Source organism: Oreochromis niloticus, linkage group LG22 (genome assembly GCF_001858045.2).
Source record: "Oreochromis niloticus isolate F11D_XX linkage group LG22, O_niloticus_UMD_NMBU, whole genome shotgun sequence".
In the NCBI taxonomy this organism is placed as follows: Eukaryota; Metazoa; Chordata; class Actinopteri; order Cichliformes; family Cichlidae; genus Oreochromis; species Oreochromis niloticus.
The window spans coordinates 14,769,176-14,782,081 of record NC_031985.2 but is presented as its reverse complement, the minus strand read 5'-3'; the positions used below and the strand labels follow the sequence as shown (position 1 = coordinate 14,782,081).

The 12,906-nt window shown below is 40.5% G+C and overlaps 1 protein-coding gene across 2 annotated transcripts in view; it reads right to left on the bottom strand.

Annotated features, from left to right (window-relative positions):
* The window catches only part of sdc2 (syndecan 2), a 42,425-nt gene that overhangs the window by 15,775 nt on the left and 13,744 nt on the right, over nucleotides 1-12,906 (bottom strand). The window contains exon 2 of one of the 2 annotated variants that reach the window (XM_005452726.4): nucleotides 7,276-7,293. The exons of the other annotated variant lie outside the window; for it this stretch is intronic. Coding sequence (XP_005452783.1) covers nucleotides 7,276-7,293 — 18 coding nt within the window. The remainder of the gene's footprint in view (nucleotides 1-7,275; nucleotides 7,294-12,906) is intronic. 2 annotated transcript variants of the gene reach the window in all.

Sequence of the window (12,906 nt, the reverse complement as noted above, 5' to 3'; positions counted from 1 at the left end):
AATACACAAGCAGGAGAAGAAAAAAAAAAGTGATTTAAAGAAGAAGAAAAAAAGGGTTTAAAATAGGAAAAACAACATCTACCAGTAACTTTAGTTAGTAAGTTTCGTAACATCAACATTCCTCGTGTGAATCCTGTATTAGCTTTACTCTATGGAGCGTGCTGTCGGCTTGGTTCTGTCCTGGACGTCAATAATACGCAAAGGGCAGGTGTGTGTAAGAAAGACAGTGAAATAAATAGTGTGTTAATCCCTAATTAACAAAGTAAAGATGGCAGATTGGCCTGCTGGACTTTATCTGTTCTACTTGGCCTGCTGCAGTTCAATAGAGGAGGTCAATACAGCAGGACAGTCTGCTGAGCAGCACCCGTGCTCTGCCCTGTTTCACCCTCCTGTCGACAAACCAAGCCCACTCTCTTTTTCTCCCACTGCCTCCTTCATATCCTGGACTTCATCACAGCAGACATGACAAAAACAGCAGAAATAAGGAGGGAATGCAAGCTGAGAGGAGCACACGAGACGGTCCTCCTACACCCTTAGGCAGAAGAAGACGGAGAGGCAAAGAATCACTTAGTGGAGGCATTATTTCCAATGTCAGGAAGTCTAAGTAATAGTCCTGGAACCTGTTGCATCAGTTTAAATCCTTAAAATTAAGGATAAAGCCACTTTAATTGAGGGCAGTTAAGATTCACATAGAGCAAAGTATTATAGTGAGAATTAAAAGAATAATGCAATAAAGGAAACTACTATCTAAAAATTCTGTAATTAAAAATCCAACAGTTGATTAGCATCTCACTTCTGTTTAGTAAGGTCATGATATCTGAATCACACTTAATTAATACTTCACAAATAATAATCAGTCCTTTCAGAAACAGCCGCAAGATTTTGCTACAATTAAAAAGCAGCACGATTCACAGCAAAACTCAACTAGTCATTTGATTAGGCACACCCATTCATCTGGTTGTTAACACAAATATCTAAGCAGCCAATCATGCACCAACTTAATGCAAGATGACCTGATGGAGTTCAAACCAAGCATCAAAATGAGAAAGAAATGTGATCTAAGTGTTGTTTTCCCCACTTAACCATCTCTAGTGTTTACACAAAGAAAAGCAGTTTTGACGTTTTTGACTTCAGAGGTCGGAGGAAAATGCCCAGACTGCTTCAAGCTGATAGGAAGGAAACAGGAACTTAAGTAGCCACTCATTGCAACCAAGGTATGAAGAAGATCTGAATGCACAACACATCAAAACCTTGGAGCAGATGAGCTACAGCAGCAAAACACCAACCTGCCTTGTATCAGTGGTTCAGGCGATTGGTGGAGGGGATAATGCACCATGTCATTAAGCACAAATGATCTCAAACTGGTTTCTTGAACACGACAGTTCATTCGCTGTACTGAAATGGACTCCACAGTCACCAGATCTCCTTCCAATAGCGCTGACAAATATGCAGCGACTGCATAGTGCCATCATGTCAATAAGGAATAAAATCTCTGGAATGAGTCCAGCACCTTGTTGAATCATTGCTACGAAGAATGAAGGCAGTTCTGAAGGCAAAGGTGGGGGGGGGGGGACCCAGTACTAGAGAGCAATAACATCAACTTTTCCTTCTTTTATGAGGCATGATTTATATCTGCTTTGTGAATTTCCGCAGCAGAGGCTGAAATTGTGTTTGCCGTTTTCAGCTAACTGCAGGAGTATTTCCTCTGAGTTTATTAAATACTTGCAACCCTATAGGGTTTCCTATAGGATGTGCATCCTGGAAATAAGAAAGCTGAGCCTGTTTATAGAGGTAACAGCAGTTAGCGTAACAATACTTACAAGAGTACAGAACAATCTGTACTGTTCTACCTCGGGCAGGTGGCCTGTCGCACACAGACTCAGTCTTACAGTAAAATCAATTTTTACACAGCAGCCGGTCTCAGATTGAGTCCTGAACTTTGCCACAGCTGTTAGATCATGTTTTGTGTCATAGTGTTAGCAGAAATCTGAACCCTTCACTAAAGCCGAGCATATTTTTCTGGTCTAGATTATTTTTTGTTTTTTCATTTTTCTTCCTTAAATGGAAAATAATTATTTTCTGTAGTGCTTAAATCACTACCTGTGCACATGTGTGTTTCTAAAATAGCTGCTGTGACCTCTCTAATCATTAAAGTAACCACCAATTTATAGCAACAGGCAGCCTAGTTACGATTAATAACCAGGCTGCCCGTTGCTATGATAATTTATCTAACTACAGTGAGGGACATTTTATAATACCTTGAAGCAGTGAGATAAATTATTACACACTGGCAGAACTTTTAGTGTTGAGGAAATCAGAAAAAAAACAACAACACACAAAATGCAGCTTTAGTGTGATAACTAGCAATAAATTATTATGCTTATTTATTCTTTTTTAACCTCAAATACACCTCTCACCTCTACCACCAGTTATCTTGAGCTACTGTTTTTAAATACTCAAAGCAAATGATGTATGTTCCCCCAATAGCCCGACACATCCCAACATCACACTGGTCCCACAAACACCTGCTGAAGGTTTAACAAGCTGACAGCAAAGATGGACAGAAAACGGGTCTCTGAGTCATGTATGTGGGCGGTGAGCATTGTTTGGAAAATGTAAATAGGAAGAAGAGGCAGTAACAGCCACCCACAGGACTGCCAGTGAGGATGTCCAAACTGTAACTCTAACACTGACTGGTCAAAAAAGGTTAAAAGTGCGTGTGTGTGTGTGTGGATGTGTGTCTGTCTGCCTGCCTTTGTGCTCTTTTGAACCCACTCTAACTTTTATTGCCCTCCCAGGGATCATAATAAGGAACTAATTGATAGTCTTTGAGCTGTGGGCTGAGGAGAGGGGGAGTTCCTGCAGGAAGTCAACACAAATCAAACTCTCTCCGAGCCCTAAAGGTCTGGAGCTATTCCAGCTGAGTTGCGGTGGGTTACAGTCGCTGTGAGCATGTGTGTGAGAGCATGTGTGGGTGGGAGTGAGGCCGACAGAGAGGAAATAAGAAAGAGAGCAACAGTCTGGAGTTGACATTTATGGAGTTTTTGCATCAACTTCTCTATGAGTTGCCTCATCACGTAATGACATAAGCATCCACTTTTGGTCTAGTAACTGAAGATTACAGTTGTATGAGGTATGAGAGACATCAAAATCCTGCATACATTGCCATTTTGACCTTTAAATTGCTCGAAATTATTCCTTCCAATGTGCTTAGAATATTTAAGAGATTTTTTTTGTAAGCAGAAAATAAATTTGATGAATTTGACATCTCGGAAAAAATACTTGCTGCTGTACCCCAACGCCCTCACTCCCTCCCCTGCATTTAAATTTCTCACTGCCCCTGAAGGATGAGATCACATTGCCCTTGTAGGTGAAAGGCCCCCCACCCTCAACAACCTGAGCACAAGGACAGCATGTGGGTGCATTGGGCTCAGATTCACATCGTCTCCCATTCCAAAACAAACGACTGTCTGACACAGAAAGGCATACAGTACATTCCACGGGGCTCAAGCCCCCCTTCCCCCGCCCCCATAAGATGGGTGGCTGGAGCGAGAATGGTTTCCAAGTCAAGCTACCAGGGATGTTTGCTCTATGATGCACCGTGGGAAAGATCATCGCCTTCCAACAACTAAAACCCACTCTTAAATGCAATTAAAAGATTTTTATTTTATTTTATTCTACTGCTGACCTAATCATGGCATAAGGACAAAAACCAAAGAATAACTGTTACTAACACTACTTTGCCCAAAGACTTGCTCATTCCTCTGCACCAGAGAATCAAAAATATTTGACATCTCATTAATGAATCACACATTTGCAATGCATGAAATATTCATTCATCACCATACATGTTTGTAAATTTTTTTTTTACTTACTTATTTTTTCAAGTGAGAACAGACCTGTGTGTAAGAACTCAAGAGGTATCCTTACTAAGTGGGCTTGAATATCTTCAAAAGCTATTCTGTGACGTTCAGGATGAGAGGCTCAAAGGGTTTTTACTTTGGTGCAAAAATATGAGCTGCCCTTCCACTCTTCATACTGTTCCCTTTCTTGCATACTACCATTAAAAAGGATGAGCGCAGCCTTCTGCAACTTTATGTCCCTATAAAAGATTAAGGAAATGGCTCTGAACTGTGGAACAATCGAGTGAGGCAGTCCCTTCTGCGAGCGCTGCTGCTCCATGCAGGTGTCGCCTGACTTCCTCAGCCTCTGCTGCTCAGCAAACACGCTGATTTCTGAAATACGAAAGATCAGCTACTGTAACTCTTCGCTGCACAGTGAGACAATTTTCTGCCTACAGAGAGGGTATCTCAGATTAAAACTGCCTGCTTTTGGAGGATTTTTGTTGATGAACAGGATGTGAAATGTTGAATTAGGTGATTTTTATGGACATGCCAGTGACGTGCATATCCAGTGAAAGAGCTTATAGCTTACTGTAGAATTATATACGGACATTACCGTTACCTAGGAAATGAAACCTAGTGATGATTGCAACATACACTGTGCCTTTTGTGTGAGTGTATTTTTAGCATAAACCTTAAAATCTCTTGAATGGAATATCATTAAAATCTGTAGGTGAAAAACATCAGTGATCATATCTCCAGAAATCATCATCATCAGCACAAAAAATGAATTTTTCCACTTTAGTTTGAGGCCTCTTAACATGCTTAACTAAACTGATGACACCAGCTACTCATTAGCATCATGTCAGTTGTATGCCTGTTGCCTTTTCTATGCCATTTATTTTAGCTAGTGCCACCATCTTGCCTAACTGAAGCCTTGAAGGGCTGCCATGTTTCTTCGAGAACAAACAAAAGCGAGTCAAAGTTCATTCTGACAACTCCCACTAACAATGAACACCTTCTGGCAGCAGGGATTTAATTGCTACTTTCAAACACAGCTGCCAGAGTTTATTACTCGAGCTCGTACCATGCAAACAGCACACGTGGGCTCCTACCTACAATAACATGCTGCTTTTGAACCAAAGCCACATGCACCTCTGTTTGGAGTGAGTCTGATTTCCTACCCAGTATTGCTTCCCAACAGGAAGAAAGTCAATTTCATAGCCCCCCCCAAAAAAAGATGAAAGAACCCCCACCACTAATATGAAACAGTCCAATCCACTAAAATTTTAAAAAAGAAATCTGCGCATTTTAAAAAGTGACTGCTCACTGCAGTGTTGCATTTATGGGTCTCTGTGGCTGCATCAGTGTAAGAATATTGATTCTCTCACGTGCTGTGCACACATTACAGCAGAGTTACTTCATCTCAGACCACTAAATATTTCAGCACTCTAATTAAAGGCTGTCTGATCCTGTCAAGTGGCTTCTCTTGGAGCGCTGATCACATTTAATGTAAAGTTAATGTAAACCTTCTCACTGTGAAATTTGCCCCTCTGCGCCTTCCAGAACTTATAATGAGGGGAACAATGTGGAGCTCATGTGGCTTCAACATGGCTCTATTTAGAAATACCTCAGTGCTGTGGTATCCATGCTCATGGACCGTAACTGGCTTTTTTTTTTACTGCCTTTTGGACAAGAAGGAGGTTTGCAGATTCCCAGGCCGAGTGAGCACTGCTACTCTCCCTTCACTGAATCCCTCCTTCTCCACTATAACTCCCGAGCTTGCACGGCCACCGGGTGGGAATTGGGGAAAATTCTCCGCTCCGGTAAATGGCTTCTGATATGCACGGGAAAGTCTAGATTCTTTGTCAACTGTGAAACTCTACACACTGGAAAATGAGTTTTACCTTCCAGTCATCTCTTGTGCCGAGAAACGGCGAAACTGTAAGATTTGCTTCGGCAGAACAGCCCTGTTCCCTTCAAACTGGAGAGAAATATGAAGCTTCAGAAAAAAGCTTGCGTTCAGCAGCGAAGAGAAGAGCAAATGGAGTAAGCGAGGGTATTTTAAGTGCATTATATAAAACAGGTTTCATATTCTCTATCTGAAAGATAGTAACCCAAAAACCACTAAGCAGCACCATGTGAACAATCCGGAGTTTCTCCATTTAGCTGGAAGTGATTGCACAGCCCATATCATGAACACCACATATCAGAGGCTCAAGCCACTTAAAGGCTCTTAAAATGGAGCTGAGCCATGTGTACACAACGGTGAACTGCTGTAAGAGAGACTCGACGTGTTTAACAAGAGTAGAAAATAAAGTTTTACCAACACTTCAACCGTCTACTGAAAGGAAAGACGATTACTTGGTCAGTCTTTGATTTTTAAGCTGTTCATATTCCAAAACTACTCACTTATAAACTAAATGGGGCAGATTAGCTTCCTCTGTAAAGTTTTAAAGCATCCTTACATCACATATCTAATCTTCTAATTGATCGAGATGCATCCACAATGGCTGTTTTGTCTTTAATACCATGATATTTTTTAGTTCTCTTCCTTCATTTTGTTGTAGTCAATTACTTTTTTCAGCTGTAATCCAAGGACCAAAACTGTGTAGGCCTGTATGACCGTCCTTCAGAGCAGACTGCAGGACTAAAGAAGAAGAAGAAAAAAGCCCCAGGTAAAAGCAACAGCATCAGTCATTAACAGAAACACACACACGCCCACTAAGCGAGAGGAATCATTTTACTGAAGTAGTTTCTACATTTACTTAATGGACACCTTTGGCTTTTGGGTCAACCTTTCTCAAAATAACCTAAGCCTGCAGTATATCCTGGGGAGAAACATAAGCATTATGACAAAACCCTATTGTCTCTGAAAGGTCTCAGTAACTCTCTTCTATTCACTCGCTCCCAAAACAACATGAAACCTATCCAGCACCAGGGCCCTGTATTGGTGCAGTGTTTCACCTGCACCGCATTAATTCTCACTTAGCTTAACTTTTAGGCCACAGGTGCACACTATATGAGACATAAGCCTTTTGTCTATGCATGAGCAGGAAATTAATAGTTATGTTGCTAACTTAGCGTGCGTTCTCCCTGGAGCTGCAGTGCATATTAGAGGAAGTACAATATAGAACATGTATAACTCTTCTCCCCCCCCCCCCATTTCCTGTAAGAGCTCCCATCTTTCAGCTGTGGTATGTAATGCTCACCTCAGTGGGCAGGAACATGTGCGTACATTCGCCCCTATTTAAGCACACGCAGTTTTTAACTACCTCTCTATGCCAAAAGATTTCCTGCTCTCTTGATGCAGGCATACGTGCTGTGGTTGAGTAGCATGCGGTCCTGAACTGAAGCTGTTCTGTGTTCGGATGCTGTCAGCAGCCAAGAGACAGACAACACGGTGGGAAAGCTGGGAAAGAGGAATACTTACAGACTGTGCCAACACCATCTGTAAAGGAAAGCAAGACTGAAAACAGGTCTCTCTTTATCACATGTCTTTGGATTAGCCTGTTCAGAGGACATGCTGGATGGATGGAAAATATTTTCACAATTATTTTTGGACTTCATGTGCTTCATGTGATGTGTTGCATACACTGACAGAATAATGAATTGTATTAGCTTTTCTTCATCAGCGAGAATACACCAAATTCTTATTAGTGCAGGAACAAGTAGTTCATTACTTGATTAGCTGCTTGACATGAAATGTTTCATCAACTGACTAATCATTTCAGAAGAAAAAAAAAAAAGGGCATCCATCCTCTCAAATGTGAGAAATTGCTGCTTACTGTCTGGTTTCTATCACTCCAAATTAAATATGGTTGGATACTGGAATTTTGATTAGGAAAACATGACAATTAAAGACCTCTCACTGCACTGTTGTAAACATAAATTTCTATGAACATGGCCTGAAATTAATATTTTGAAATTGGTGGGGAATTTCCCCTTTAAACGCTTCCCAGAGCAGGGATTTATACACTTTGGAGGCGGGTCAAGACCAGTCCTAGCCTGCTACGTCAGGGTGGGTCGCTAGAAATAATAGGTGGGCAATTTGGGCCCACCTAGTTAATACATAAATACATGCAGCACATACACACAGAGGCAGGCCCTCACTGTGTATGTCAAAATACTTAACACTGCTATCAATCAATGTCCCTTACAGTTGTAAAAGCAAGAGGGAATAAAAATCAACAGTTAAATATTAATATCCACTAAAAGCTATAAATGCCTCACCCTCTAGATCATATCTAAATAAAAGCATCTATCCAGAGGAAAAAAAATGTTTTTTTACGTTAGGTTTCTCATTCAATGTAGTCCTACTGTAAAAGTACAAAACATCACACACATAACTGAATTAGTCGGGCCCCTCCAGCCATCAGAAACAATCGTTTTTTGTTCTTTTTCCACAGAACATGGTGAGACACCTCAGTGATGATCTATTACTGACAGGAAATTTAGACTTTATGGTGGAGAAAAACAAAAAACAAAAAACAAGATGGCCAACAGGCTTCCTCATCTAGACAAATTACACCAAATTAAAAGATTTTTCCCCCCCATGCAGGGTAAGCATGAGTAAATATCTCAACGCTTTAACACACTGTTCTGCTTCATCTTAGTGATGTTTTACGATCCTGATAACAGAAATATATACAGAAGGTGATGTTAACATATCTGAGATGGTGATAGAGGTCCATGTTTGCATGCCTTCATGTGTACATTATGAGAGCTAGATTTACAGAAGTTGCTTAAATTATACACAATAACTGCAATCTTTCGCTGAAACTCAAGCAGTGTGATATTCACTGACTACACAATTACACAAACAAAGATAACAGACATTTAAATCAATACTAAAAGTAGCTGATTGCAGCATCCCTTTTCATATTGAGAGTAGTATTAGAGGCTAAGATGTTTTTTAAGCATCATTGCTGATTTTGTTAATCACCTTGTACTAAATGATAGGCTGGATAAATAGAAGTGTAGCTATAGCTACTATGAGCTATGAAGAAAATTCGGTAGAAATCCCCCCTCTTTGCCGTCAGCAATGTTTCACTGATGCACAGTTTTGCACTTCTGCTATTTGATATCGTACCACTCGATCTCCATTCCCACAAACGATCAGCAGTCTACGCAAGAAGAATTAATTATTGCTGGTGTAACATGCTGCCAGAACAATCCTTTTATGATCGCACCAGATTTACGACTTGCTGGCTAAACCGGAGACGCTGATCTCAAGCTCAACAAACAACAAAATGACAGGATGAACTTTAACTGTTTATTAACTTTATTTTGTTTCATTAAAGTGGGCTGACTACCACAACATTTAAAGTGAGTGCAAGGATGCTTTATAATTCAGGATATCACATACAGTGACAGATGAATCGAATTATATTTTATTTACAATCACAAGTAAATGTAGTTGCATTTGCCAACAACAATAACAACTTCAAAAGCTTCTCAAGGCTCCCGAGCTGAGATATATCAGGCTGTTTGATATAAATCTCGGCTGTGCATGTACTCGCACGCAGACACACACACACACACACACACACACACACACACACACACACACCTGTGCCACAGGAAAAAACACACACCGTCAGTACAATGCCTTTGATATACACAAGAACACACAGGCATATATGTACTTTTGAAGTGTCGCATATCCATTGTTAGACAAGTTGGTCTACAGCCAAAATACATAATTTTTTCTAATTTTGGATGAACACAGTACACTGAAGAGTCAAACAACACTTACAATTGTTGGTTGAGTCTAGTTTTCATGAAATAGACTCAACCAAAAATACATAATTACTGCTGAATTTTAGCAAAAGTTGCTCAAATTACAGTAGAGGAGTAATTTTCAGATGGCCACTAAACTATTTATCCAGTTTCAATGAAAATGAACTGCCTGTATGAGCTGCAGCTGTAGTGAATGTCTCTAGCCTTGGAAGTTTGTTTTTTTTAAGGATCTTAATATACCCTGCAAGTAATCACTTATTTCTTTTCTTTCATTGTGTCCGACTGCAATGCATTTAACCCTCGGCTCTCTTCTTTAGGAGCGTTAAATAATTAAATACTTTTGGTTGTGCAGACATCCGCAGACAGACGAGATGAAACCGAATTAGCCACCTAGACACGACATCTTGACCTGGCAGTGTAGCATCTAAATAAATTCAGTACAGCTTAGTGAATTGAGGTGGAAAAACCCTGCGACGCTTTCATACCCATTCTTCTTTGAAGAAAGCTGAAGTATTATGAAATCAAATGACCATATAAAGATGAGAAAACATAAGTTTATATGATTGAATATATCTGTCAAAATATTCTACACAGGTGCAAAATGTAAAAGGAAATAAATGTTGAAACTGAGCCAGGCAGCTATTTCATTTTGTCATATTTGGATTCAGCACATTCAAAGTCCATGCCATAATCAGAGTTGCTTTGACCCGTTCAACGACCTCTTCATGCAGTGTGCACATGTATGGCGTTCAATCTTTCTTCCAACCAACGCATATACTGTACATACACACATTTCTTCCAGCAGGTAGTCGGTCTGTCAGTCAGCTCGCTGGAAAGGGATGAATGCGGTCTTTCAAGCTGCAGCAAGCCTGCAATATCAGCCATCCCAGCGCTAACACAGGTGCTGCTTCTGCTGGATGAGTCAAGTAGTCATGTGTGTGGTACTCTCTAAACAGAATACATACACAACGAGAATCATAATCACCTGAGAGGCACACTGGAGCAGCCAGAGCTCTGTGTTCTGCACCACTGACTCCACTTTTGCCAGCAAAGCTCACAGACTACTGGAATGCGTTTTGTTTGAACCCTATCACTATAATTAGGCTTTGTGTATGTGTGTGCACTTGTTCCATGATGCTTTAGCATTCTTTGTACATAGACTCTTTGTTCTTGAGCTGGGCTGTTGTTCAAGTATTGCCAAATGCTTGTTGTGTGAATTACATGCTGAAAAAGAGCTAAATCTGATGGAAAAAAATTTTTTTTTTTTTGCACTTTAACATCTTATCTTCACTCTCCTATTAGCTGTTATACCTCTGGCATGCACATTATGCCTAACATAAAGGCAGACTGCTAAGGGTTCTAAACTCAGTGCCCTTAATCTTTAAAACAATGGCATGTACATGCTTCCAGGCTTGAGAGGGGGTCAGTGTAATTAATCACTGACCATGTGCTGCAGACTTGCAGCTAGGCTAATCAACTTGTCTTACCGCAATCAAGTTGCAGAAGCGATTCACTTTCAGCTCAGTAATGGCATTGCACATTCAAGCAGTTTTTTCCTTGCAAGAAAGGCTATTTAATCAATCATTTTTAGGAAACTGAATATTTTTTAAAAAGTCCAGTTCAAAACTTGCAGGGAAAAAAAAAAAAAAAGTCTTTTTTGGGGGAATAGATCGACTGTGAGAGCTTTCTGCTGTTAGCGGTCAAAGCCATTAACAGCATGGTTTCCATTAACACACCCTTTTAAAGGCTGGTGTGTCTTGGTGGTGTTGTATATTTAGCCCCCACGATGTGTCTGCACCTTCTGGTCTAACATAAGAGTACATGCAAAAGAAACTGTGCGCATGCAAATGCATAAGTTCACTACTATTTCAGTTAGTTTTTTTGTTTTTTTAAGTTGTGTCTTTGGGGCAACAAAACCAGTTTGAATCCCGAGCTCTTCACTACCAGATCATTAACACCACAATGTGAAAACTCTCTCGAGAACTACAGGGGTCAAAGTTTGACCCATTTCTTCCAGACCACACAAACTAAAACAGACTGACAGTTAAGATAACCGAAGTTTAGAATAAAGTAACATATTTTCCATTCTTTTTAATACGTATGGCTATTTTTGCAGCCAGCGGAAAAAATGAGCCTCCACATTCCTTCTGCCAGAAAGACAATCCCGTAACTGCTGTCAGCGCCGACAAATAGGCCTTTATCACCTAAGATTATAGCCAGAGGAAGGAAAAAAGAGAGCGAGAGATGAGGCAGAGGCATGCAAGGAAGGGGAAGAGAAAGGAGAACGATTTTGTCGCTTTGTTGGCTGATCTGGTTCAATCCTTGTGGTGCAGCAATTGAATTCCCATCCAAGTCTTTTCCTTAAGAGGATTTGGACTCAAGGGAGTCAGCAAGCCACAGGACTACAGGGCAAGGGGGAGGAAAACCCTGATCGAATGATTGGAGTGATAGAGGAGAGGCACGGGTGCATGGGTGCGAGGAGAACAGATTGGAAAATTGCGTAGAGGTAAATAAGAATTGATAATGATAAATCCTTCACACTATCACTTCTAGCAGGAATAATGTGGCAGCTATTTAAAGACTGGTAGGAAGCACAGATGGTTAGGAAGGTTAATGAAAGATGTCACCACATTAAAACCATCAGAAAGCAAATGTGAAAGAGAAAGGGGGCAGTAACGATTAAAGTGATGGATAAACAGTGGACGAGCAGAGGCAGGATGAAATGATGGGAGAGGAGTGGCAGGTGGTGATCTCTGATCCCATTATACAGGGCTAATCCTGAGCAGCAGTGAGTGTGTTTGGATGTGTAATGGTGTGTGCGCACGTTGTTACTGTTGGTATGCAGGAACAGAAGTATTCAGTCTGTCAGTCAAGTTGTAGACGGGTATGAAGAAAAACATGGAGTGAAATGTGTGAAAATTTCACTGCAACGCAAGTGGAAAGGTTAATTAAGAAAATGTTATTACAGGTGGGAAAAAGAAAAATGGTATATAATTCAGTCTTACGTTGTTGTAAACTCACACTTAAAACTTTGAATCTTTGCTAAAGCTATGCATTTCATGAGACAAACTATTTTGTTCCACTGTTATGATGAATCTCGACTGAAGTCTGGTTCTCAATGTTGCACAGAATCACTTCTCTAAAGTTTCAACAAGACATTTCTCTGTCGCTTCCTACTTCATTTTCTCTTGTGTCTGCCTGCTCTCCATCTTGCCCTCACTGAAAAAGCAACAAACATCTGACAGCTCGCTGCCTGTCAGATCTCTGCCAGCTTCTGCAAAAATAATAAAACTCAGGTGTAAACTTTTCAGAGCCTGAGAAA